Source organism: Anomaloglossus baeobatrachus, chromosome 11 (assembly GCF_048569485.1).
Source record: "Anomaloglossus baeobatrachus isolate aAnoBae1 chromosome 11, aAnoBae1.hap1, whole genome shotgun sequence".
Classification (NCBI taxonomy): domain Eukaryota; kingdom Metazoa; phylum Chordata; class Amphibia; order Anura; family Aromobatidae; genus Anomaloglossus; species Anomaloglossus baeobatrachus.
Window position 1 is genome coordinate 117,166,699 of NC_134363.1, and position 26,785 is coordinate 117,193,483.

General features: G+C 42.1%; 1 protein-coding gene across 2 annotated transcripts in view; it reads right to left on the reverse strand.

Moving 5' to 3' along the window:
- Nucleotides 1–26,785, reverse strand: part of TRIM29 (tripartite motif containing 29) — a 124,742-nt gene that overhangs the window by 5,970 nt on the left and 91,987 nt on the right. Inside the window, exons 5-9 of one of the 2 annotated variants that reach the window (XM_075328553.1) lie at nucleotides 22,056–22,148; nucleotides 17,199–17,285; nucleotides 10,234–10,317; nucleotides 3,906–4,001; nucleotides 981–1,057 (exon numbers count right to left, since the gene is read on the reverse strand). In XM_075328553.1, coding sequence (XP_075184668.1) covers nucleotides 981–1,057; nucleotides 3,906–4,001; nucleotides 10,234–10,317; nucleotides 17,199–17,285; nucleotides 22,056–22,148 — 437 coding nt within the window. The remainder of the gene's footprint in view (nucleotides 1–980; nucleotides 1,058–3,905; nucleotides 4,002–10,233; nucleotides 10,318–17,198; nucleotides 17,286–22,055; nucleotides 22,149–26,785) is intronic. The other variant, XM_075328554.1, reaches the window with a different exon arrangement.

Genomic DNA, 26,785 nt, shown 5'->3' on the forward strand with positions numbered 1-26,785 from the left:
ATGGGATTTATGGAAATCCCCTGCCCATTATGCTTCTTTATTCGGCAGCTTAAACTGACCTGCAGCGCGGCTTCCCAAGTCACAGCATGTCAATATATGCTTGTGGAGACGTGAGTGTTTTCAGAGCAAGAACACAGTGAAAATCCACTGCACCCAGAACTCAGATCGTGGGTACGGACCACTATCTTCTCCTGCTGGAAACACTTTCGTGTCCGCAAGAGAAGACATGCTGCATCCAGAACGCAGTGTGCCTGGATTGTGAGCACATAGCCTAAGATTTTCCCCAAAGAAGTATGTATTATTCTGCTGTTCTCCCACTGCACTATAACATGGGGTCCTTAGATCACACTGCATTATAACATGGGGTCCTTAGATCACACTGCACTATAACATGGGGTCCTTAGATCACACTGCACTATAACATGGGGTCCTTAGATCACACTGCACTATAACATGGGGTCCTTAGATCACACTGCATTATAACATGTGGTCCTTAGATCACACTGCATTATAACATGTGGTCCTTAGATCACACTGCATTATAACATGTGGTCCTTAGATCACACTGCACTATAACATGTGGTCCTTAGATCACACTGCACTATAACATGTGGTCCTTAGATCACACTGCATTATAACATGGGGTCCTTAGATCACACTGCATTATAACATGTGGTCCTTAGATCACACTGCATTATAACATGTGGTCCTTAGATCACACTGCATTATAACATGTGGTCCTTAGATCACACTGCATTATAACATGTGGTCCTTAGATCACATTGCACTATAACATGTGGTCTTTAGATCCCACTGTAGTATAACATGTGGTCCTTGGATGACAGTGCACTATAACATTGTTAGGTTCTATACTTTAAATATACAGTAAATTCAAGACTGAACAAAACACAATTACCTTCTCATGTAGAAATGTATCATGTAATGAAGGCAGTATGAAAAAACAATGGGTCAGAACATACCAGAAGACTTTGCTTTGATGATTTCCATGTCTGTGGCAGAGCTTTTGCTGGCTGGTGTCTTGACATCATTGGATACACTAAACAGAGATAGAAATAATAATCTGTATTAATATATTGGTAAAATAGTGTAAAGTCCCATTTACACACAACGATATCGCGAACGAGATATCGTCAGGGTCACGGTGTTGGTGACGCACATCCGGCCTCGTTAGAGATGTTGTTGTGTGTGACATCTTTTTGCGATCAGTAACGATCGCAAAAAGGTGTCAAATCATTCGTCGTTTACACATTGTTCATTTTTAAAAAAACGTTCCTCGTTTGGAACGCAGGTTGTTCGTCGTTCCTGCGGCAGCACACATCTCTATGTGTAACACCGCAGGAATGAGGAACATCACCGTACCTGCGGCCGCTGGCAATGAGGAAGGAAGGAGGTGAGCTGGCTGTTCCGGCCGCTCATCTCCGCCCCTCCGCTTCTATTGGGCGGCCGCTTAGTGACACCTCTTTGGCGCCGAACGAACCTCCCCCTTAAAGGAGAGATTGTTCGGCGGCCACAGAAACGTCGGTGAATAGGTTATTGCGTCTGACGCTGCCGTAGCGATATTGTTCACTACGGCAGCGATCACCCGGTGACGCGCCACCGACATGGGTGGGTGCTATCGCTCGCGACATCGCTAACGATGTCACAGCGTGTAAAGCCCGCTTCAGTCCATTATTAATAAGCCTGTGTCTATGTATCTGAGTTTAATCGTAGGGGGGTGGTAGAGTGTATGGCTGAAGGGCAGAGGAAGGTAGCTGACTATGTAGGATACCACCTCACAACAAAAATGGCACTTCCAGGTAGGAATTTGGTCTTAGGTAGGGGGTAATTCTAGGTTTAATATTTATTTTGAGGTTTAGATTGTCTATATTTATTTAGCGGCCTGTCATTAGTCTGTATTAGTTTGGTGACTTTATGGTCTGCATTTATGTAGGGGCTGTACTTAATCCACAGTCTGGTCTGAAGTCTGCATTTTTTTTTCATGGTATAGTCTAGTCTGTATTGTGAGGTGCATTCTAAGGTCTGTAGTTGAGGACTGGACTTGTTTCTTCAGGATCTTGGTCAGAGAGCTTAAAAAAATGTTGGTCTTTACTGACAGATAGATGGGTTTCTTATGAGTGGAATGCAATAGGTTAGCAGTGCTTAGAGGAATGGAATATGCAAGAGACAGATATATGTTAACAAAAATGTCAGCAATGCTTATCACACCTCCTTTTGAATCTCGGAACATGATGTCACCAGTCATAACTGACATTCTGCATGGCAGGTTCCCTGTACTCTCAGATTTAGGCCGGGGTCACCCAGGTGTATATTCCCTCATACGAGAGAATCAGTGCTGTATGCTAATGACACTAGGCTCAGACTGCTGCGAATTTTATTATACTGTGATCCTATTCTCTCGCTTGTGAGAATCAGATCACAGGTGCAGAGAGGATGGAGAGATTAATTTCCCCATCTTCTCCATTGCCTGTCTCAGCGTATATTGGACAGCACTCAGATTACATCAATGCGGTCTGATGTTTCCCACGCATTCATAGACTTGTATGGGTGCATGCCATTCATAATACACCACGAATCGCAGTATGCAGCAATTTGTTTCTTGTACTGATCAACATGAAAAAAAAGTCACTGATCGCTATTGCTCCATAGTATAACATTGATCTGAGGGATATCCAACAAAAGACTGGATAGCACTCGTCCAATATCTACGCTCGTGTGAGAGAGCCCTTAGTTGTGAACTGGGGCACCAGACAGTACTGGAGCCCAATGAATATAGTAGATGTAGAAACTAATGGACACATATTTCTGTCAACTACTTCCAGTAATGTCCAGTGGATTAATTATACTCGTTGAGTTAATACACACGGCATTTCTGGGGTGGTGCTCAAGTAGGGTCCAAAACCGTATCAAGTAGATGTAGAAACTTGGCACTCAAGATAAATGAGAATAGTGGTCTTTTATTGAGAAGAACTTGTAGGACCAGCACAAGCACAGACGTTTCGGTCAAAGACCTTCATCAGTGTGCTATATAAGTGTAACTAAAACCAAGGATACATTAGGTAAATAAACAGAAATATACATCAGAAACTAAGAGTATATAAGAATAAATGACGCTTCACATTTCAAATTCACATTTATCTAGAGTGCCAAGTTTCTACATCTACTTGATACGGTTTTGGACCCTACTTGAGCACCACCCCAGAAATGCTGTGTGTATCAACTCAATGGGTATAGTAATCCACTGGACATTACTGGAAGTAGTTGACAGGAATATGTGTTCATGAGGCCAATTACTCATACAAAGTACCAGTTATGCTTCTATTAAGTTGCTCTTTACATATGGCCAACTTACTATCGATTTGATATTATGGCTTGTGGCAAAATTAGGGGGAGAAATGTATTTATTTAATTGCAATCGGATAGGGAAATGAGTGTGAAGAAATGTGTCTTAATAAATCATACTAGTAGGCAGCATGGTGGCTCGGTGGGTTGCATTGTTCCATTAACACTAGGCTTCAATCCCACCAAGGAGAACATCTGCAAGGAGTTTGCATGTCCTCCTCTAGTTTGTGTGGGTTTCCTCTAGTTTCATCCCAAAAACGTACTTAAGGGAAAGTTAGATTATGAAGACCCAAAAGGACAATGATGATGGTGATTTCTATAAGGCCGTGCAGAATATGGTGGCAGTAAGACGAATAAATAAGATATATATAATTACATGGAATATAATCTCAACATACATGGATATCTATTGTAGAAATGTTGTAAAATTATATATTGGTGATTGCATTAACATCTGCATCTTAGAACAGAGTAAACCACCTGGGATCAGGGAACTATTATACTGTATATAATACATCTATAGGAATAGAATAAAATACCATTACCATTCATGTTAAAGAGGTTGTTGTCTTGCTGACTGGTGTTGGTCTCTGTAGCTGTCACAGTGGAGGAAAACTGGTAGGAAGGTACTTGAGGGGTGGCTAAAACAATAAAATATGAGGTTATTAAGACAACCACCCATGGTAAAGTCATGTCCACATACTAAGAAGTCATATATACAGTACATGAAAAGCTTATGTAGAGTCGGCGCAAATGTCTTCATGTAAGAAATTCATTGTAAAATGTAGTAGCGAATGGGAGAGAATGAAATGGGAAGGTGAATGGTGAATGGAGTTGTAATATAAAGCTCCAAAAATGGAAGATTTGGAATTGACACATAAATATAGAGAATGTCTATACATCTGTGTTTTCTGTAGAACCCTATTTTGTCCTGGAAATGGTCAAATAGTTGACACTAGATTTGTGTTGTCTGAGCCCATACCATTTGCGGCATTAGTAGGCTGTCTACGGTGAAGGAAATATCCTCCTCATGTTTTCTTCAAGACATGTAATAGGTAAAGGGATGGGTATGTTGACTTATAACGTGCTTGGTCCTTTTTTTCTCAATGGAGGTGTACCAGAGTCAGAAGTGTCTGGCTTTGGCTTTATCCACTCTCCATTGAGACAACATACAAAAATGAAATATTCATGGGTATGGTAGGTAGGAATAGATAATCGGTTAATAGCTATTGAAAGTGTAGCCCAACCTTGATAATTGGAATTGTAAATGGGTGTAGAGCAAGGAGTGAGGAACCCATAACCGAGGGTGGAGCGCAGCTAACAAATTCATCATAATTGACACTGGATTAAGAATAGCCATGGCACCTGGCAGTGTTGATGGTGATTTCACTCCCTCCCACCCGCCAGTGATATGTCACATGAACCTCTTTTGATAGATCAAGTGATATGTCCCATGATGAGCACACAGTGGCACATCTGCAGATGCAAGATGAGAAAGACAGTGACTCCAGCAGTGCGTAACGCAGATTTTTTCCCTTTTGTACAATGCCACATATAACATAGCTCTATACCTAATAGAGTAGGAAAATTTATTTTCCTGAGGGGCGACATGAGACGCTGTGACTGTTGGGGAGGCTGAACCAATAGGCTGAAATCAATTCTGCTCAATAGTAATGTTACCATATTAATAATACTTATTGTTTTATGGGCAGCACTGGCTCAGTGGTTAGCATTGTTGCATTGTAGTGCTGGGGTCTTGGGTTCAGATCCCACTAAAGACAACATCTTCAAGGAGTTTGTATTTTCTCCTCGTGTTTGCGTGGGTTTCCTCTGGGTTCTCCACTTTCCTCCCACATGCCAAATACATAGTAATAGGGAATGTAGATTGTGAGCCCCAATGGGGACAGTGATGATCACATCTGAAAAGTGCATGTTAATATTGAGTGTAACACTAAGGGGTACTTTGCACGTTGCGACATCGCTAGCAAATGCTAGCGATCCGAGCCGCCCCCGTTGCACATGCGAAATGTAGTGCGAGCTGCTGTAGTGAACATTATCGCTACGGCAGCTTCACATGAACATACCTGGTCAGCGATGTCGCTGTGACTGCCAAAGAATCCCTCCTTCAAGGAGGCGGTATGTTCGGCGTCACAGCGATGTCACCGTGACGTCACTAAGCGGCCGGCCAATAGAAGCGGAGGGGCGGAGTTGAGCGGGATGTAAACATCCCGCCCACCTTCTCCCTTCCGCATTGCTGGTGGACGGCGGACGCAGGAGAGGAGATGTTTGTCGGTCCTGCGGCTTCACACACAGCGATGTGTGGAGCTGCAGGAATGACAAACAACATCGTACCTGCTGACGCACCGACATTATGAAAATGAACGATGTGACACAGATCAGCGATTTTTGACTGTTTCATGCTCTTTCATCTTCTCTCCTAGGCTTTACACGTTGCGACGTCGTTACCGGCGCCAGATGTGCATCACTTTCGATTTGACCCCGACGATATCGCAGTAGCGATGTCGCAACGTGCAAAGTACCCCTTAATATTAAGCAGAATTAAGTATGAGCCCACAGACAGCACATCCTGTATACAGGATGAGCCCACACACATATCACCCTCTATACAATATGATCCCCCACACAAACCCCCAATATATAGAATGAGCCCACATGTAGTCCATATACAGTATATGGAATGACCTGGAAGATATGTGCCCGCTATCTAGTGTGTAAAGTTGTGGCTGATTGATTAAAGTACTGTTGTTTAAAATCAACTTTTAGTTTCCTTGTGAGTATGAGTCTTCATCCGATCCTGGCCGGCCAACTTTAGCAGCAGTATGTGGCCTGCACACGATTCAAGTCTACACACCCAACCAGGACCAGTCACTTCATGGTGTCCGGAGTCAATCCTTCATCCTCAACTACTACTCTGTAGCAAAAAAACATTATAATGAGGGTAATCTGACCATGACTCCCCCCCCCCCCGGGCTATGGGCCCTGGGTAGTAGCCCAGATTACCCTAATTATAATCCGCCGATGGCAGAAATGCTTCGGAGTGCTGGAATTGAGTATATTTCTTACACTGTCGCACAGCAGCTGAAAGATGCACTAAATTCATTCATTCATTCATAAATTTGACGCTTTTTGCTCCACCGAGCCCTGTATCAATACTGGTGTACAGAACGCCAGTGTTAATAAATTGGGGACATTATTTTTTAATATATAAGGGTGGTAGAGACTGGGACTGTGACACATAATGTGGTTTCTAATTGGACATACACTGCACAGGCATCTGAAAACTGGGCATTTGTTAATACCGGTCGCAATGTGTGTCCGTATCCTAAGAAGTAGAAATCAATAAGTAATAAGATGAAGACAAATTAATATAGAGGTCTAGTTTTTTGACTATAAGAGGAACCACGTAATGAACCGATTCCAATATTTACCATCACTCTTCATATGTATTGCTCTGCCTTATCTACAGTGAACAGGGCTTAAATACTGAGAACCACATTGAGGATTAAAGGGAAAAGAAACCTTTTGAAATAAGTTCCTCGCTGTTTTCTACACTTGTCTTCTCAGCAGTATTCCATAGTAACAGTAGCAAAAAAAAAAGATTGAAATTCATGTCACTGGATGAAAAGGGTATCAAAGTCAATTCTTCGTGAATATGTGTTTTAGCTTGCTGGAAAACGTTCAGCAACTGATCTTATATTTAGCCTGTCAGGATGGAGAGTAGCATGATATGACACTTAGAAGATATTAACGGTGACTTCAGGCAGATACGTCTGACATTAGCTGGATCAAACATATACTATATATATACATATTTTATATATATATATATATATATATATATATGCGTTTGAAACCCAGGTTCAGCCTTGAGTCAGTCCCTGTTAAAGAGGTTGTCCATTACTCACACAACCCGATCTCAATTGTTATATTCCTCCTATAAAATAACAGCAGTATTCACCTCCAGTGCCGGCGTCGTTCCACCGATGACAGGGCTGGAAATTAAAGGAAGTCAGAGAGCAGCAGCAGCTCTCCTCATCTGGGTGTCAGTTTTCTTGGAAGGAAGCGAGAGTGAAGTAGCCGCTAGTTGGATGCATAGCTCCCGTCACACAACAATGTCACACAAGCCTCAGGAGACCATGTGGCGAAGACGCTTTAACAGCACCCGAAGTGAGTATAGGTTGTTTTTATTTTATAAGGATGAATATAGCAATTGAGAAGGGTTGTCTGAGTAGTGGGCACCACCTTTAAGCCCACCATACACATTAGATGGTCTGGTTGATTGTTTTGTTGGCAGCTATCTTTTCCGGAGCCCTCATGCACAGGAGCGCTAATTCGGCTACATGCCCTTTTGTTGTCAATCAGAAAAATGCCACAAGACATGTCTTGCAGCAGTTTATTTCCAGGAAAAAAGTATCAGATATGCCAGATCCTTAACTCCCCCGATAAAAAGTTGTTCGAGGCCTCCATACAGATTAGACTGTCGGTCAAACCAGTCAATATTGGTTGGTTTGGTAGACATTAGTCTACTGTGTATGGGGGGCTTTTGACTGCAGTTTGGATCTTTCTTTTGTGCATATAACTGTCATTATACTGGTTGCACACAATTACACATCATCTCCTATCCACATGTGATACATGTCTGATACCTGAGGATTTATACCTACTAAGCTAATAACAGCACCAGATAAAGAACGGCAACAAACATACATTACAGGCTGCATACAGCCATAGTATTGTAGAAAAAATGGACTTTGTGCTAAGTTCAAAACTATCCAAGGACAAAAGGAACTCCATCCATCCTCAATAGGCAAAGCCTAACACCTTCCCTTTGTCCTTAATTAAAGGTACAACCCTTAAGTTAGAAACTAAAATCTCACCCATTTACCATGCATTTGTGGCCCTGGCACATGAAATAGCCACACAGAGGTACTGCAGTGTCTTAAAGTCTTCTCCCTGGCACTGTAATTAGTTGAGGAGTAACTAAACATTTGCTATTACTTGTTATATATACTATGCTGGTGCTCACTGAAAGTAGATCAGTGGGGTCTGAGTGCTGAGACCCCCACCAATCACTTAAAAACTCCCCGAGGGGTTCTCAGCTAAGGAGTATACAGCTCCTGGGTGGTAGATCACAGTACAGATGCAGTAGAAAGCATAGTATATTATTGCATTTGTGCTGGGCTCTCGTCTCCTAAGCTTTGCATCTCTCCAGGTGTTTTTGAGTGATTGGTGGGGGTCTTAGGACCCGGATCACACCAATGCAATTGCAATCAAGAGAACAACAAATGAAAAACAAGAGCAAATGCATAAAACCCTACTGACAAACTCCCCTACAAGCTGACAGACATCACACTTCCTTTGCTCTCTCCAGTTATAATAGAGACATATTCTGGAGCCACATATACCTACAAACACTGATGGGGTAGCTCCAGGGGATCACTAATATCCAAAGCTCTTGCAAAAACGAGAAGCAATTTCAGTGACAGAAATACAGAATAAAACTCTTTGAAGAAACCGGCCATCCAGTGTACAACCCCCTGCAGGTAGCCACAGAGATCATAAAGAATCGAATGGTAGCCAATGAAACTATGTTATCTACTGTGTGTAGCACATGGAAATGCTGAATCCTCCATATTGTTTGTAGCTATTTATTGCTGGTCCCAAATAAGATGCCAACCTAACTGACACCTCAGAGATCCTAATGGAGTAATAAAAGATTTTTAAATTATTATTTTAAATCACCAAAAGGATTTAAAAACGTCTCTATACTTTTCATAATAATCTCCATAATAAAAAGTAAAAAAAAACGATTGCAGTTCATGGACTGGCAAACAACACATGTTATTGACACAAGGGACAACTTAGTGCTGTTAGTTGTTAATTGTTAGTGCCGTTTGTTAACTTGTATTTCAGTATTTATATATACGAGTTTTGATGTTAGCTAATTTATATAATATTTTAATGCAGATTTGCCATCATCCTACCTTTTTAGAAGTACAACAATCTAAAGCATCTCTCCTATTAAATGGATAATTCACAAATGTTAGATCAGTGGAGTCTGACCACGGAGATTCCGGACACAGCAACATAATTGGTGCATCTAATGGATGCATCAATTCTGAGTCGGCTACTTTTAGGCTGAGAAGGGCCAAATAACCATGGGCCCTCCCAGTCTGATAATACCAACCCCCAGTTGTCTGGTTTACCAGAGCTGGTTATCAAAAATAGGGGGGACCGCATGTCATTTTTGTATTGAATTCCTATCCATATTTATTTACAGGGCAATTATCCTTCTCTTACCTCCATTTTCCTTCATTTTGCAGCCCCCTAGCCTTTACTACGACCATTTTACAACCATTGCACAGCACTAAAGTTAGGATCCCGATTGACTTAAATGGAGTTCGGGGACTAGGGTCAATTTCAGGTCAAGTCAGCCAAACGTTTAACTAGAGTCCGGTGGAACCTGGAGAACCCGAACATCCACGGCTCCGCACATCTCTATTTGGCAGCTCAGTATTGTACATTTTTATTGTGATCTGATGGTAGCAACAATTATCTTATCATCTATACATCTACAATAATAAGTCATAATAAAATATTTCTCATAGAATATCCATGCTGCTACCACATACTGGGTTTCTGAACATTTTCTGTAGAAATATAGCAAATTAAATCTAGGAATAGGAACAGAAAATATAAGTAATCAACAATATAGATAGAAGTCTGAGAAGTAAAGTAATCATCAAAGCGCCCCCCAGTGATCAGAAGAAGAAGTGCCCCACAGATTATTCCAGCTCTAATCTATGCAGATATCACAAACAGGGATTACATTCCCAAAACTATTAGATATACCTTTCTGAGTAAAGGTCGTGGCTGAGTAGCTGGGAGTCTCCTCTTGGCTCGGAATGGGAGAATGGTCCCACATCCTGTAGGATCCTATAAGAAGAGGTGCTATCCTTTGAGAAATAGTCTATAGAATATTACTAAGGCCTTATTCTCTACATCTGTAGGGTTCCTTTAGATTGTATAATTCATTGATTTAAATGTCACCTCTGTATACAATGCAGATATACAGACGCCTTACTATATTTTTTAATTATCATGTCCAGTGTTTTAGGTCAACTTGATGACGATTCTTTTTATGATACTGACATATTAACATGGCATGGTTAAGTTAGTACATCCAATTATTCAATAAAAGCTAATTAATTGTATATATTATAAAGCACTTAGTACAAAGCAAATACACAACACACAGCATCATGCAATAGACATTGATACCTCGGACATTGTAAGACGTAGAACGGTGACATTGTAAGTTAAATTGTTGTTAACTGTTTCCAATTAAGTATGTTAAGACATGAGATATTAGAACAACATTTCAATAATATTTTTAAATATTTCCCTATTTTAAAAAAATAAATTATAATTTTTATATGACCGGCTCTTTCAAGGACATTAGATCATCGTATAGTCTGGTGAATTTTTCTGAGCAACCGTAGTTTTGAGTTTCTAAGTGACAATTCTATATGGGAAGTTCTAGAGCAGTAAAGAGACAATGGATCATCTTATTTTTCTTGTTTTCAAATACAAGCCTAATTTTGAAATCATGTTCTCTCATTATGTTAAGATATTCAGGAATCTTTCAAGTATTGGCTTCTTTAGTGTCATATACATATTGGGCTTCATTTATTAAAAATGGCTTCCAGTGAAATTGATCTCGTTGAACATCGCAAACAATCAGAGTCCAGTTTGTATTTCTATAGGAAGTTTTTTTTTGCTATGGAATTTTTTTATTAAGATTCTCCCAAAGATCATCAAAATACAAGTTATCTCAATTCTAGGAATCCTGGAGATCAGCTGTAATCTCTGATTTGGTTCCCATTTTGTGAAATGTGGTCCTTTGCCCACAGTACTGTTGGTTAATTTGGATAGTCGCTGCATCGTTACCCTGAATTAGGAAGATAACAAGGTTTCTGAATATTATATACAGTATATCACAAAAGTGAGTAGACCCCTGGCATTTTTGGAAATATTTTATTATATCTTTTCCTAGGACAACACTGAAGATCTGATCCTGTGATACAATGTACTGTAGTCAGTATACAGCTTGTATAACAGTGTGAGTTTGGTGCCCTCTAAATAACTCAACACACAGAAAGGAATGTCTAAACTGCTGGCAACAAAAGTGAGTACACTCCTAAGTGAGAATAGCCAAATTGTGCCCAATTAGCCATTTTCCCTCCCTAGTGTCATGTGATTGATTAGTGTTACAAGATCTCAGGTGTGAATGGGGAGCAGGTGTGGTAAATTTGATGTTATCCCTCACACACTCTCTCATACTGGTCACTGGAAGTTCAACATGGCTCCTCATGTAAAAGAATTCTCTGAACATCTGAAAAAAAGAATTGTTGCTTTACATAAAGATGGCCAAGGCTATAAGGAGATTTCCAACACCCTGACACTGAGCTGCAGCATCATGGTAAGACAATACAGCAGTTTAGCAAGACAGATTCCACTCAGATCAGGCCTTGCCATATTCAGACAAAGAAGTTAAGTGCACAAGCGCATTGTCATGTCCAGAGGTTGTCTTTTGAAAATAGAAGTAGGAGCATGGCCAGTATTGCTGCAGAGGTTACAGGCGTGTGGGGGGTCCACCTGTTAGTACTCAGACCATAAGCTGCGCATCTGCATCAAATTGGTGTACATGGCTGTCATCCCTGAAGGAAGCCCTTCTAAGGTTAACGCACAAGAAAGCCTGCAAACAGTTTGCTGAAGACAAGCAGATTAAGGACATGGATTACTGGAGCCATGTCCTGTGGTTTGATGAGACCAAAATAAACTTATTTGGTTCAGATGGTGTTAAGCATGTCTGGCAGCAGCTAGGTGAGGAGAGCATAGACAAGTGTGTATTGCCTATAGTAAGGCATGTTGGCGGGTGGGACTGTCATGTTTTGAGGCTGCATGAATGCTGCCGGCTGAGGGGAGCTACAGTTCATTGAGGGAACCATGAATGCCAACATGTGAAGCAGAGCATGATCCCCTACTTACAAGATGACCACTGCTTTACTGAAAATCTTGAGGATAAAAGTACTGGACTGGCCAAGCATCTCCAGACCTAAACCTTATTGAGCATCTGTGGGGCCTCCTCAAATGGAAGTTAGAGGAGCACAATGTCTATAAGATTCTACAGCTCTGTGATGTTGTCATGAAGGATGGAAGAGGATCCAGCGGCTCCTGTGAAGCTCTAGTGAACTCCATGCCCTATAGAGTTAAGGCAGTGCTTGAAAATAATGGCGGCCACACAAAATATTGGCACTTTAGGCACAATTTGGCCATTTTCATCTAGAGGTGTACTCACTTTTGTTGCTAGTGGTTTAGACTTTAATGGCTCTGTGTCGAGTTATTTACAGGGTAACAAATTTACACTGTTATATAAGCTGTATACTGACTACTATACATTGAACTAAAGTACCAGATCTTCAGTGTTGGCACATGAAAAGATATAATAACATTTTTACAAAAATGTGAGGGATGTACTAACTTTTGTGATATTGTATCAATAATGTCAATCTTCATAAACTGCAAAAAAAAAATATTGCAACAGTGTTTCGGTCTTCAAAGGTCTTTCTTAGGCCCATTTCAAACAACCGTCATTTTACCGCATTGGCAGATCCGGCACACTCCAGTACAGTGTAATACATTACAATGGCATCGCGGCACACTCCGGTCACATACTGACTGCCGTGATGCTATTGTATAGTATTACACTGTAATGGAGTGTGCCGGATCCGGCAAAATGCCGGATGTGTGAAATGGGGTTTAAAGGATCTTTGAATTATAAAGAGATTTTTAGTATCTGGCTTAAACAAACTACCTGTCCTTCACTCCCCCGTCTTAGCCCAGTATTGAGTCTCCATTGCTACTCTCAGTGTCAGTTAATGTCTTCAGCACTAATGTCAAGTTCACACCACTGCAGCCAATCACTGAGCTCTGCAGTAGATGGCATGAGCCGCTATGAGTTGCTGAACTCACTGATTGGCTGCAGCATGGTCTACGTGACGTGAACACTTCAGATAATACCAGACAGGAGCATTGGCAGAGACTCCCCACTGGACCAGGGGAGGGTGAGTAAAGAACTGTTAGTTTTTTCTTAAAACAACAACACCCTAAGATAGGGGTATTCTGAAAACAAAAAAATCCTTTTATCATACCCTGCACCATTGATATATTTGATATATGGTACTGCGGTGCCTTGGGGTCTTCCTAATATAGCAATCGCATGCAGCTGCACATTTCACACCTGTAAAAGTATTGGAGGTTTTTTTCTTGTGAACCTATCATCAAAAGTTCTCCTGGAAATAACTTACACGAGTTTCCTGCTGTGCTACAATTGAATACATTTAAGCTGTGCCTCTCAAAAAAGGTAAGAACCAAACAGTTAATCTAAGCCTCCTTCAGAAACTGCCATCAGCCACAAGACGTTCTTGTTGCTGTCTGAGATTAAAGGCTGCTTTGAAAGCATTTACCGTAGTTCGTGTTTTCTCTACACTTTCCAAAGAGGAACAAGTTAATAGTCACTGCAATCCTTCCTTCAGAGTTGTCCAGCAACCAACATACAAAACATTGGTCTTATTGTTCCAAAGTCTGAAGCAGAAAGCTGCTATTTTTATTACTGTACATTTTACAGAAAGGGACTCGTTAATTTGCTATAGTCTCCACTAACTTTTTAAACACACCACTTCATGGTTTTTCTTCTTGTTATTAGAATGTGTACACATTGTAGATTCAGACTGGAGACAGCAAAATCACAGAAATGCACACATGGAAACAAAGAGTTAAGAAATATGTGTGAAAAAAACCCCAGAATATGTGTTAAACCTTATATTCCTCAAAGCGTAGCCTCCTTGTATTCTGACAACAGCTTTACAGTTCCTTGGCATTCTCCCAAGTAGCTTCATCAGGTCATCACCTGGAACGGTTTACAATGAACAGGTATGCCCCATCAAGAATTCATTTGTGGAATCTCCTGCCTTCAAAAAGTGTTTGTTAAGATAATGTGTGTTTGTAGAGGCATTGTTGTTCCACAGCTCCATGCAGTGCTGAGTCATATGCCATAGCTGATCTAGGCCAGAATATGGAAGTAAGCACTTGACTAAGAGAAACGACAATTCATTACTTTCCAACATGGATGTCATATAATCTAGAAAATTGGATTAACTTTAAAGATGAAGCTGTCTCTCATGAGAACCGCCCTAAGAAAAGAAGTCAAAGACACAGTGCTGAGTCATCTTTCATAGCCGATCTAGGCCAGAATATGGAAGTAAGCACTTGTCTAAGAGAAACGACAATTCATTACTTTACAATATGGATGTCATATAAGCTAGAAAATTGACTAAACTTTAAAGATGAAGCTGTCTCTCATGAGAACCGCCCTAGGAAAAGAAGTCCAAGACTTGCCTCTGCTGCAGAGGATAAGTTCGTTAGTGTTACTCGCTGTTGAAAAGTGATAGGACCTCAGAAAATAGTCCTCATAAATTAATCACAGACATTAAAGGGAACCTGTCACCACTGTTTTGGTGTATAAGCTGTGGCCACCACCTCCGGGCTCTTATATACAGCATTCAAACATGCTGTATATAAGAGCGCAGGCCAGGGGTATAACATAAAAAACACTTTATAATACTTACCTAACGGTTGTGCGGTGGGCCTTATGGGTGTCTCCGTTGTCCGGTGCCGGCGCCGCCTCTTTTGGCCATCTTTGTGCTCATCCTTCTCTAGCCGCGGTGCATGACGGGTCCGACGTCATACACACTCGCCGGCATTCAGGTCCTGAGCTGGCAGATCAAAGTATTGTAGTGCGCCTGCGCAGGACCGCCGAGTGTGCATGACGTAGCCGCGTCATGCACACAGGCTTCAGAAAGAGGACGAACATGGCCAAAAGAGGAGGCGCCGGCACCGGAGAACAGAGACGCCCATAAGGCGAACCGCGCGACCGTTATGTAAGTATTATAAAGTGTTTTTTATGTTATACCCCCGGCCTGGGCTCTTAAATACAGCATGTTAGAATGCTGTACATAAGAGGCCGGTGGTGGTGGCCACAGCTTATAGACCAAAAAAGTGGTGACAGGTTCCCTTTAAGTAGCAGAGACTTCTCAACATCAACTGTCCAGAGGAGCTTATGAAAAGCACATCTTTATAGTCGAAGACCAAAAACAAGAAGTGTAGATGTATATGGATCAAACAAGACAATGATTGTAGATTAGATAAGTGGAAATCTGTATCATGGTCTGATGAGTGAAAATTTGAGTCTTTGGTGCCAACCTCCAAATCTCTGTGAGATGCAAAAATGGTGATAGATGGTTTCCACATGTGTGGTACCAACTATAAAGTATGGAGGGGGAGGTATGATGGTGTGGGGGGTTTGCTTATTACACTGTTGATTATTTATTCCAAATTCAAGGCACACATATGCAGCATTCTGCAACAACTTGCCATCTCCCCTGGGTTTGCACTGAGTGGAACCATCATTTGTGTTGCAACAGAACAATGATGTAAAAGACATCTCCAGGCTATGTGAGGGCTATGTGACCAAGAAGAAAAGGAATGAAGGCTACATCAGAGAACATAGCCTCCACAATTCCCCAACCTCAACCAAATTGAGATGGTTTAGGATGAATTGGTAAAGACAAAGGAGCTAAAGGTACTCAGCTCCTCCGAGAACTCTTCCAATACTGTTTGGAGCCATTCCAGGTGATATATACTAGAGTATATAAAGCTGTCATCAGAGTTAAAGAAGGTACTTTGAGGAATTTAGCTCACATTCTGATTTATTTCACGTGTTTCCATACTCCTTCCATATCTGTAACTTTGTGGTTTTGCTGCCTTAAGTTTGGATCTACAATGTCCAAATTCCAATGAGAACAAGGGAAATCATTGCATTAATAGTTGTGTCCAGACTTCTGATTACCACTATATATATACTGCATACCCCATAGGTACCATCATATATGACAGATTTATTGCATAAGTGACTGTCCCAGTCATCTGATTGTAGTTTGTAGAAATCCAAATACATGCTGCAAAAACGATCTTATTCACATACGGTATATTAAACAGATATTTAGTCATATTTAGACAGTTCTACACCAGATCTTTAATCTAAGCATAGTATACATTCAGTGTCTTTTTATTTCTAGTATATTCTGGAGTTCTTTTAATAATAACAAAACAAAAAAAATAAAATAAAAACATGAAACTCCTTAAAGGATATGGATATTTTTGGCAAAGATAATGTTAATTTTAAATAAGTTAGTTAACAAAAATTGCACTAATTTTAAATTTGCCATCTTCCTTCCTTCAATCATCTCTAGGTCGCCTGATATGTAGTTTGAAGCTAAATCCACACTTCAGATTTTATTATAGGGGTGTCTCTCCCAGTTATACGGGCTGGACGAGAGCCGTGCGTGAATCCAGGATTCAGTTTTCTTTACTAAACCATGTATGAGCAGAGCTTGTATCCTGCACCTATTCACTCTTTATGTACTTTCCCCTTTTTTTCTCTCCGCTGTCTGTTTTTTCTGCCCTCCCTGAGACTGTAGATGCTTTATCACATCTCCAATCTGTTGGGATCTGTGTATAACCCCCCTCACTGTTGATTTCTCCCCTCTCCACTCCTTGGATGTCTGTGTATTAAACCCCTTCTTCCGTCTTGCTTTTTACAATGTATGGTTTTATGAAACAAGATATTTTATATAAATCCAAAAATACAGACATACGTAATGCCTCCTAACATTTTTTCTAATGAGACTTTGTACCTTTGTTTCCATAGATGCTGTTTAGACCTGCAGCAGTGGTTTCAGTTAGACCCCGGACAGGAGAGGGCTGGTAGGATTGCCGACCACCTAACGAAGATAATAGTCTGTTATCACTATCATTCAGATATTGTATAAAACATATTTCTTTCTTAACACAATTATTGTAATGTATTTATACCATAATCTTGTAAAAAATATTGTATCTCAATAAAAAGGTAATCAGATTTGCTTGTTTCTTTATTAGATAGACATGGAAAATTCTGGAAGCCACAATACGGTGTCATATACAATAGTATCCTTGTGGCTTTGTATTAACAGAGTTGTTAAAGGTCTTTGTGCTGAAGCAATGCCAAAAAGAATCATGTGAATGATCAACTCCCAATAATAGCAAGAGATTATCTTCATTGCACAATGATCTCTCTTTAAGAGTTGCACACTAGCAACAAACTTTTGTCCATACACATAGTTATGTAAAAATAAAGCCAATCTGACTTTTACTTTCATTGCCCAAGTCCAATCTTGCCTCTTGTCAAATAAAAATCTGAACCGCATATCCTAACGGACAAATGTGAACAGGTGCAAACTGTAAATTCAATAAACTAGAAAAAATATAGACAGCTGCACTCTGTAGTGCTAAAGCATGCAAATATTAAAAAAGGTAATTATGGACCTTCATATCTGCTATTGAAAATAGAAACATTTAGATACTTAGTAGCCAGTTTATAAGAGCCAAGCAGCCAGCGACAAGGCGTATCTCTTTGCTGGGTCCCTATTATGATATGCCTCTAACCTGTCTGTCCATAAAATTGTAGACTTTCAGCCCAGATAGAGCCATATCATGATAGGGATGTGGCAAAAATTGAGATACTTAGCACATAAAGTGGACACTTTATGAGAGCCCAGCAACATGGCAAATCTCTTTGCTAGGTCCTTTTCATGATATGCCTCTATCCTGTCTGCCCATAAAATTGTAGGCTTTGAGCCCTGGTAGAGGCATTTCTTGATAGGCACTCGGCAAACATTGACATACTTAGCGTATAAAGTGGCCAGTTTATGAGAGCCCAGCAGCCAGCGACATGGCAAATCTCTTTGTTGGGTCCCTATCATGATATGCCTCTATCCTGTCTGCCCATAAAATTGTAGGCTTTGAGCCCTGGTAGAGGCATTTCATGATAGGCACTCGGCAAACATTGACATACTTAGCGTATAAAGTGGCCAGTTTATGAGAGCCCAGCAGCCAGCGACATGGCAAATCTCTTTGATATGCCTCTATTCTGTCTGCCCATAAAATTGTAAGCTTTCAGCCTAGATAGAAGCATCTCATGATAGGGACATGGCAAAAATTGAGATACTTAACACATAAAGTGTCCAGTTAATGAAAGCCCTGCAGCCAGTGACAGGCTGTATCTCTTAGCTGAGACCCTATCATGATATGTTTTGTATCTGGACTGAAAGACCACAATTTTATGGGCAGATACACTGGAGGCATATCATGCTAGGGACCCAGCAAAGAGATTTGCCATGTCACTGGCTGCTGGGCTCTCATAAACTGGCAACTTTATGTGCTAAGTATCTTAATTTTTGCCACATCCCTATCATGATATGCCTCTATCTGGGCTGAAAGCCTACAATTTTATGGGCAGACAGGATAGAGGCATATCATGATAGGGACCCATCAAAAAGATACGACTTGTCGTTGGTTGGTGGGCTCTTATAAACTTGCCACTTTCTGAGCTAAGTATCTCAGTTTTTCTCTTTTCAATAGCAGTAATGCATGTCCATAACTCCCTTACTTAATGTTTGCATGCTTTAGCATTACAGGATGCAACAACTTTGCCTCTCATCTGCTGTCCAGGTCTCTGCTGATCGACGACTGTGGTGACATCATGTAGACAGTGCTGCGGCCAGTAACTGACTTTAGTGACTTTGCCTCACTTATTGGGCTGCCTGCTGTAGTTCTCATATAATCACTGTTTTATCAGCAGGAAATTATCACTAGAGAACTAGTAAACCTGCTACCCGGTAGTCCAGCATATTCATGAGTTCTGTACTCCGTCCCATCACTGATTGGCTGCTTTCTGTGAACACTATACACATGTGCAGAAAGCTGCCAATCAGAGGTGTGGGCGGAGTTATACAGTGCTCAGCATTCAGAGAACTGGGAGATCTGCAGCAGATAAAACAGTGATTTAATCAAAATGACATAAAGCAGCCCAATAAGTGATATATCACTGGAATCAAGTTCTCTGCCTCTACATTATACTTTAACCCAGCCTAGGGGTATGTGCATGTGAAATCCTGTCAAATGAGTCTGCTGTCAAAAGACAGCACAACTTTGATGTAGAGTACACAGAACTGTTGCTACATAGTGAAGCAGTAAGCCTTTATTGATTGATCAATCGTTTTCCCCAGTCCCCATAACTTTTAAAGTTCATCAGCATACTGGGCTGAACTTTTTTTTTAACATATAGCAATATAACTAATTACTTAGTGGAAGCACAATGTGACGGTTTTGCCCACTCAGGCCCTTCGTTCTGTCTTAGTCATTAAATTTACCAGACAAAGACTTTCAGCTGCAATCTGATTTTTTTTTTATAACTGTAGCATCGCCTTGTTTATTACAGTCTTACCGCTAATAAGCTGAGCGGATGTGATGGAGCGCGCCTTCCAACAAAACACTTGATCAGGGGATCTAATTATTTTGCCAGTAGCTATCAGAGGATTAAAACTATGTTCTTTAACCATAGTAATGGGATTAAGCAGACATTTATATAAGGAATAAGAATATGAATCAGGAGTCATTTCCAAGAGAAAGTATAAAAGTTTTAAAATCCCATCATTTGCATACACTGATTATAACTATATAAGTGTATGACATCGCATTGAACTTACTTTTCATTGTCTGCACTTTTTTATGTATAGCTTAGTCAAAAAGAATGTCCTTGTTCCATTTAACCCCTTCACGATCAAGAATGTATATAAACGGCCACCATTTTGCTGAATAGGCTGGCAAAAGGTTAAAAAAAACCTTAAAAGGTGTATTCCCATCCCAATGTGAAGTAGGTGTAATATTAAAAATAATTTTAGTAAATACCTCCAATTAGAAATGTAGTATTGTTTTCCTGATTAGCTATGCTTCTTACCTGATGTGCAGGGCATTGCAGCTTAGGTAAACATTGCTACGACCACTAGCACATGAGTGGACGCAACCATGGATACCTAAGCTGCAATGCCCTGCACATGAGGTAAGAGACATGGCTATATCAGGAGAACTATACTACATTTCTAATTGGAGGTATTTGCTAATACTATTATTATTATTACACCTACTACATATTGGGATAGGATCTTGAAGATGTAAATACCCCTTTACTGTTCTTCTATCCCAGCACCCACACTGCCTCTAGTGCCTGCTGCCTGCCATCTGGTCCTCAGGGCCTTTTGTTTCCACAGTTGCACATTGATAACTTTATTCTAGAACAACGCTTACAGCCACAACCAGGCCTCAGAGATCACAGTATCATGACGCTCTATGACCTCTGAGGCCTGATTGTGGCTGGAAGTCCTGTTCTAGAGTGAAGATACCAGGCCTCGGAGATCACAGTATCATGACTATCCATAACCTCTGAGGCATGATTGTGGCTGTAACTTCTGTTATAGAGTGAAGATACCAGGCCTCAGAGATCACAGAATCATGACGCTCCATGACCTCTGAGGCCTGATTGTGGCTGGAAGTCCTGTTCTAGAGTGAAGATACCAGGCCTCAGAGATCACAGTATCATGACGCTCTATGACCTCTGAGGCCTGATTGTGGCTGGAAGTCCTGTTCTAGAGTGAAGATACCAGGCCTCGGAGATCACAGTATCATGACTATCCATAACCTCTGAGGCATGATTGTGGCTGTAACTTCTGTTATAGAGTGAAGATACCAGGCCTTGGAGATCACAGAATCATGACGCTCCATGACCTCTGAGGCCTGATTGTGGCTGTAACTTTTGTTATAGAGTGAAGATACCAGGCCTCGGAGATCACGGTATCATGACGCTTCATGACCTCTGAGGCCTGATTGTGGCTGTAACTTCTGTTATAGAGTGAAGATACCAGGCCTCGGAGATCACGGTATCATGACGCTTCATGACCTCTGAGGCCTGATTGTGGCTGGAAGTCCTATTATAGAGTGAAGATACCAGGCCTCAGAGATCACGGTATCATGGCGCTCCATGATCTCTGAGACCTGATTATGGCTGGAAGTCCTGTTCTAGAGTGAAGATACCAGGCCTCAGAGATCACAGAATCATGGCGCTCCATAATCTCTGAGACCTGATTATGGCTGGAAGTCCTGTTCTAGAGTGAAGATACCAGGCCTCGGAGATCACGGTATCATGACGCTTCATGACCTCTGAGGCCTGATTGTGGCTGGAAGTCCTGTTCTAGAGTGAAGATATCAGGCCTCGGAGATCACGGTGCATTGTAGTCATGATGGACCTTGGTCTTGTGTAGAAGCCCTTTTTTTCAGGGAAGACACCAGTACATACTGTATATGTTGAACGAATAGGCCCTGTGGACCAGAAAAGAGGGCAGCAGGCCCTTGAAGTAGTGGGAGTGATGGGACAGATGAGTGCAGAGGTATTATTTTTTTTTGTTTGTTTTAATATGTTATTTTTGGGAACATTCAAGTCCCGGAGAATAACTTCACTGTACATTAAATTTCCCAGTAAAATCTGCGCAATTTATGAACTTGAATCTCATCAGATCTGTAATTTCTAGACAACATCAATATTTAAGTGGAAACTTTCCAGTATTAATATAGAAGGATTAATAATGACAGACGTATGAACTCCATGGGGTTATTGATACCTTTCATGTTGAATAGAGAGCCGAACCTTCCAAATGAGTCGTTGGGTTGAGTCCAGTCGGTTGCGAGGTCTTTCATCATGTATCTATTCTCCGCTATAAGAAAAGAACAGCACATTACATCACAGTCATAAGAAACCTGGAAGATGATCATGACTAAATTCTCTAAGAACTTTCATAAAGGATTTGTCCACTTGTGCGAATATCTTTTTTAATTCTCTCAGTGCATGTTAAATGAAATTTAAACATTTCTATCATTTTAGTTTTTACAGTTCGTATAAAGGCTGTGCACCTCCATGTTACCAAACATTGTCCTAATCCTGCATCCATATTTCCTGAACCTATACTGGTGAATCTATCATAAGCATTTTAGCATAAAAAAGGGAAGACGTAGAAGATCTGAAACCCCAAGAGAGAAGGGTTACACCACACAAAAGCTTTTTGCAAAATCTGTGTGCAGCTGATTTTCCACAGTTTTGTGCTGAATTTCAAAGCCGAATGTATAAAAACAATATAATTGCAGCCTTACATTTATTGATTAAAGCCCTTTTGGGTTAATAGGACCTAGAGCTTGTTTCTGCCTCTTCTTAAACTTCCAACTTTGTTGCATACTACCAGGGTCCAACCGTCCGTAGCAGGAGACCACAAGGCCACTATGGGGCCCATGACCAAGGGTGGCCTAGTGCCTAACGGTAGCTCCTCTACTGCACCACTTACCCCTCACATCTTCAAAATTTCAACAGTATCTGCATCCTTAGATGTCAGTGTAGAGAATGGTGCTCTGAGCTACCTTCTGCGCCATTCAGTCTGCGCATCTGAAGCTCAGCACAGCAGGTGAGGTGACATCACTAGATAGAGCCTGCTGTGCCGAGCCTCAGTCTACACAGTGCACAGACTGGAGCAGCACTATGGAAGAATAGGGGAAGGTTTCTAATCATTACCTTTAATGTCAGTACTTTTGGGGAGGTTGTGGGGGACATGGATATATGTAGAGGCTATCATACTGTGTGGGGGGCTGTGAGGTACATGCTGCTTTGTGGGAGCTATCAATTATGAGAGTGTATGCGAGAACTGTGGGCATCAAAACATTTAGTTTAGAAAAGCTCTAGGTTCCATCATACTGTTTCTAGGGGAGCTCTGGGGGCTATCAAAGTGTATGTGGGGGTCCATATACTGTTTGGGAGTCTGTGGTGGTTTCAAACTGTGTGGGGGTCTGCAGAGGACATGTTAATGTATTGGAGGCTGCGGTGGCTATCCAATAGTGTGGGGGTTGTGGGGGCATCATGCTGTGTGTAGAGATATGTTACCTACCCCTATTTCCGGACAGATTGTAAGCTTGCGAGAAGCCCGCACTCCTCTTGGTAATTGTTGGATCATGTATTGCTGTGTAATGTACAATGGATGAATGCACAAGTGTCTCTTTGTCAATATATATTGTTTACATTTTTCATTGTGTATCAGTGTAGAGTGATTATTTTCTCCTTATCACATTGCTGGATATAATCCTTCATATGTATACAAAGGCACCTGAGATGTGTGAACCCAAATGAAATTTCTTTGCGGAGAAGAGAGTGAAATCTTTCTGCCGCCATCCATTATTTATACCTTTCTTCTCAGTACAGATCCATATAAACACTATGAATGTCTTTTTTAACATAGCGTTTCTCTTGCCCCGACATTTTAGAAGTGACAGCTGTAACTGTTTATGTCATGAAACCATGAATACAGCCATTGAGGGGTGGAAAGCTCATAAAATATTTAACTCTTTCATTCAAGCTTACATGCAATATTTACTACGGATGAGGATATTGGTGCAGGCTGATTTCCAGTGCCTTTATTTGAAGCCTTGGATATGATCTAAATCTCGACCTGATCATTAAATAATGCTGAAATATTGAGTAATATTAAGTAAGCTGCCTGCAGGAGCAGCATGAGCAGACTTTATGGAGCTCATCATGACCTTACTTCTTGGGATACGATTTACTGTTCCTATCTGTGAACGGAAATGCCACAAATGCTGAGATTAAAGGTGGTTCTGTCAGTACCACTGACCCACTGAAGACATTGTGCTACCCGTGTTCTGGTATGATCATTCATCCTCCTGTGCCACTCTATGATCATTCAACCTGCTGTGCCACGGCATGATCATTCACCCTCCTCTGCCACGACATGACCATTCACCCCCTGTGCTGCGGTATGATCATTCACCCTGCTGTGCCATAGTATGATCATTCACCCACCTGTGCCACGATATGATCATTCACCCTCCTGTGCCACGGTATGATCATTCACCCTCCTGTGACGCGGTATGATCATTCACCCTGCTGTGCCATAGTATGATCATTCACCCACCTGTGCCACGATATGATCATTCACCCTCCTGTGCCGCAGTATGATCATTCACCCTCCTGTTCCGTGGTATGATCATTCACCCTGCTGTGCCGTAGTATGATCATTCACCCACCTGTGCCACGATATGATCATTCACCCTCCTGTGCCACGGTATGATCATTCACCCTCCTGTGACGCGGTATGATCATTCACCCTGCTGTGCCATAGTATGATCATTCACCCACCTGTACCACGATATGATCATTCACCCTCCTGCGCCGCAGTATGATCATTCACCCTCCTGTTCCGTGGTATGATCATTCACCCTGCTGTGCCGTAGTATGATCATTCACCCTGCTGTGCCACGGTATGATCATTCACTCTCCTGTGACGCGGTATGATCATTCACCCTGCTGTGCCGTGGTATGATCATTCACCCTCCTGTGCCATGGCATGATCATTCATCCTCCTCTGCCACGTCATGATCATTCACCCTCTTGTGCCATGGCATGACCATTCACCCCCTGTGCTGCGGTATGATCATTCACCCTTCTGTGCTGCGGTATGATCATTCACCCTGCTGTGCCATAGTATGATCATTCACCCACCTGTGCCACGATATGATCATTCACCCTCCTGTGCCGCAGTATGATCATTCACCCTCCTGTGCCGCAGTATGATCATTCACCCTCCTGTTCCGCGGTATGATCATTCACCCTCCTGTGCCGCAGTATGATCATTCACCCTCCTGTTCCGCGGTATGATCATTCACCCTGCTGTGCCGTAGTATGATCATTCACCCTGCTGTGCCACGGTATGATCATTCACTCTCCTGTGACGCGGTATGATCATTCACCCTCTTGTGCCACGGCATGATCATTCACCCTCCTGTGCCACGGCATGATCATTCACCCTCCTGTGCCATGGTATGATCATTCACCCTTCTGTGCTGCGGTATGATCATTCACCCTGCTGTGCCATAGTATGATCATTCACCCACCTGTGCCACGAGATGATCATTCACCCTCCTGTGCCGCAGTATGATCATTCACCCTGCTGTGCCGCAGTATGATCATTCACCCTCCTGTTCCGCGGTATGATCATTCACCTTCCTGTGCCGCAGTATGATCATTCACCCTCCTGTTCCGCGGTATGATCATTCACCCTGCTGTGCCGTAGTATGATCATTCACCCTGCTGTGCCACGGTATGATCATTCACTCTCCTGTGACGCGGTATGATCAATCACCCTCTTGTGCCACGGCATGATCATTCACCCTCCTGTGCCACGGCATGATCATGCACCCTCCTGTGCCACGGCATGATCATTCACCCTCCTGTGCCGCAGTATGATCATTCACCCTCCTGTGCCATGGCATGACCATTCACCCCCTGTGCTGCGGTATGATCATTCACCCTTCTGTGCTGCGGTATGATCATTCACCCACCTGTGCCACGATATGATCATTCACCCTGCTGTGCCACGATATGATCATTCACTCTCCTGTGCCGCGGTATGATCATTCACTCTCCTGTGACGCGGTATGATCATTCACCCTCCTGTGCCGTGGTATGATCATTCACCCTCCTGTGCCGCGATATGATCATTCACTCTGCTGTGCCGCGGTATGATCATCCACTCTCCTGTGACGCAGTATGATCATTCACCCTGCTGTGCCGTGGTATGATCATTCACCCTCCTGTGCCACGGCATGATCATTCACCCTCCTGTGCCATGGCATGATCATTTACCCTCCTGTGCCGCGGTATGATCATTCACCCTGCTGTGCCACGGCATGATCATTCACCCTCCTGTGCCACTCTATGATCATTCAACCTGCTGTGCCACGGCATGATCATTCACCCTCCTCTGCCACGACATGACCATTCACCCCCTGTGCCATGGCATGACCATTCACCCCCTGTGCTGCGGTATGATCATTCACCCTGCTGTGCCATAGTATGATCATTCACCCACCTGTGCCACGATATGATCATTCACCCTCCTGTGCCACGGTATGATCATTCACCCTCCTGTGACGCGGTATGATCATTCACCCTGCTGTGCCATAGTATGATCATTCACCCACCTGTGCCACGATATGATCATTCACCCTCCTGTGCCGCAGTATGATCATTCACCCTCCTGTTCCGTGGTGTGATCATTCACCCTGCTGTGCCGTAGTATGATCATTCACCCTGCTGTGCCACGGTATGATCATTCACTCTCCTGTGACGCGGTATGATCATTCACCCTGCTGTGCCGTGGTATGATCATTCACCCTCCTGTGCCATGGCATGATCAATCATCCTCCTCTGCCACGTCATGATCATTCACCCTCTTGTGCCATGGCATGACCATTCACCCCCTGTGCTGCGGTATGATCATTCACCCTTCTGTGC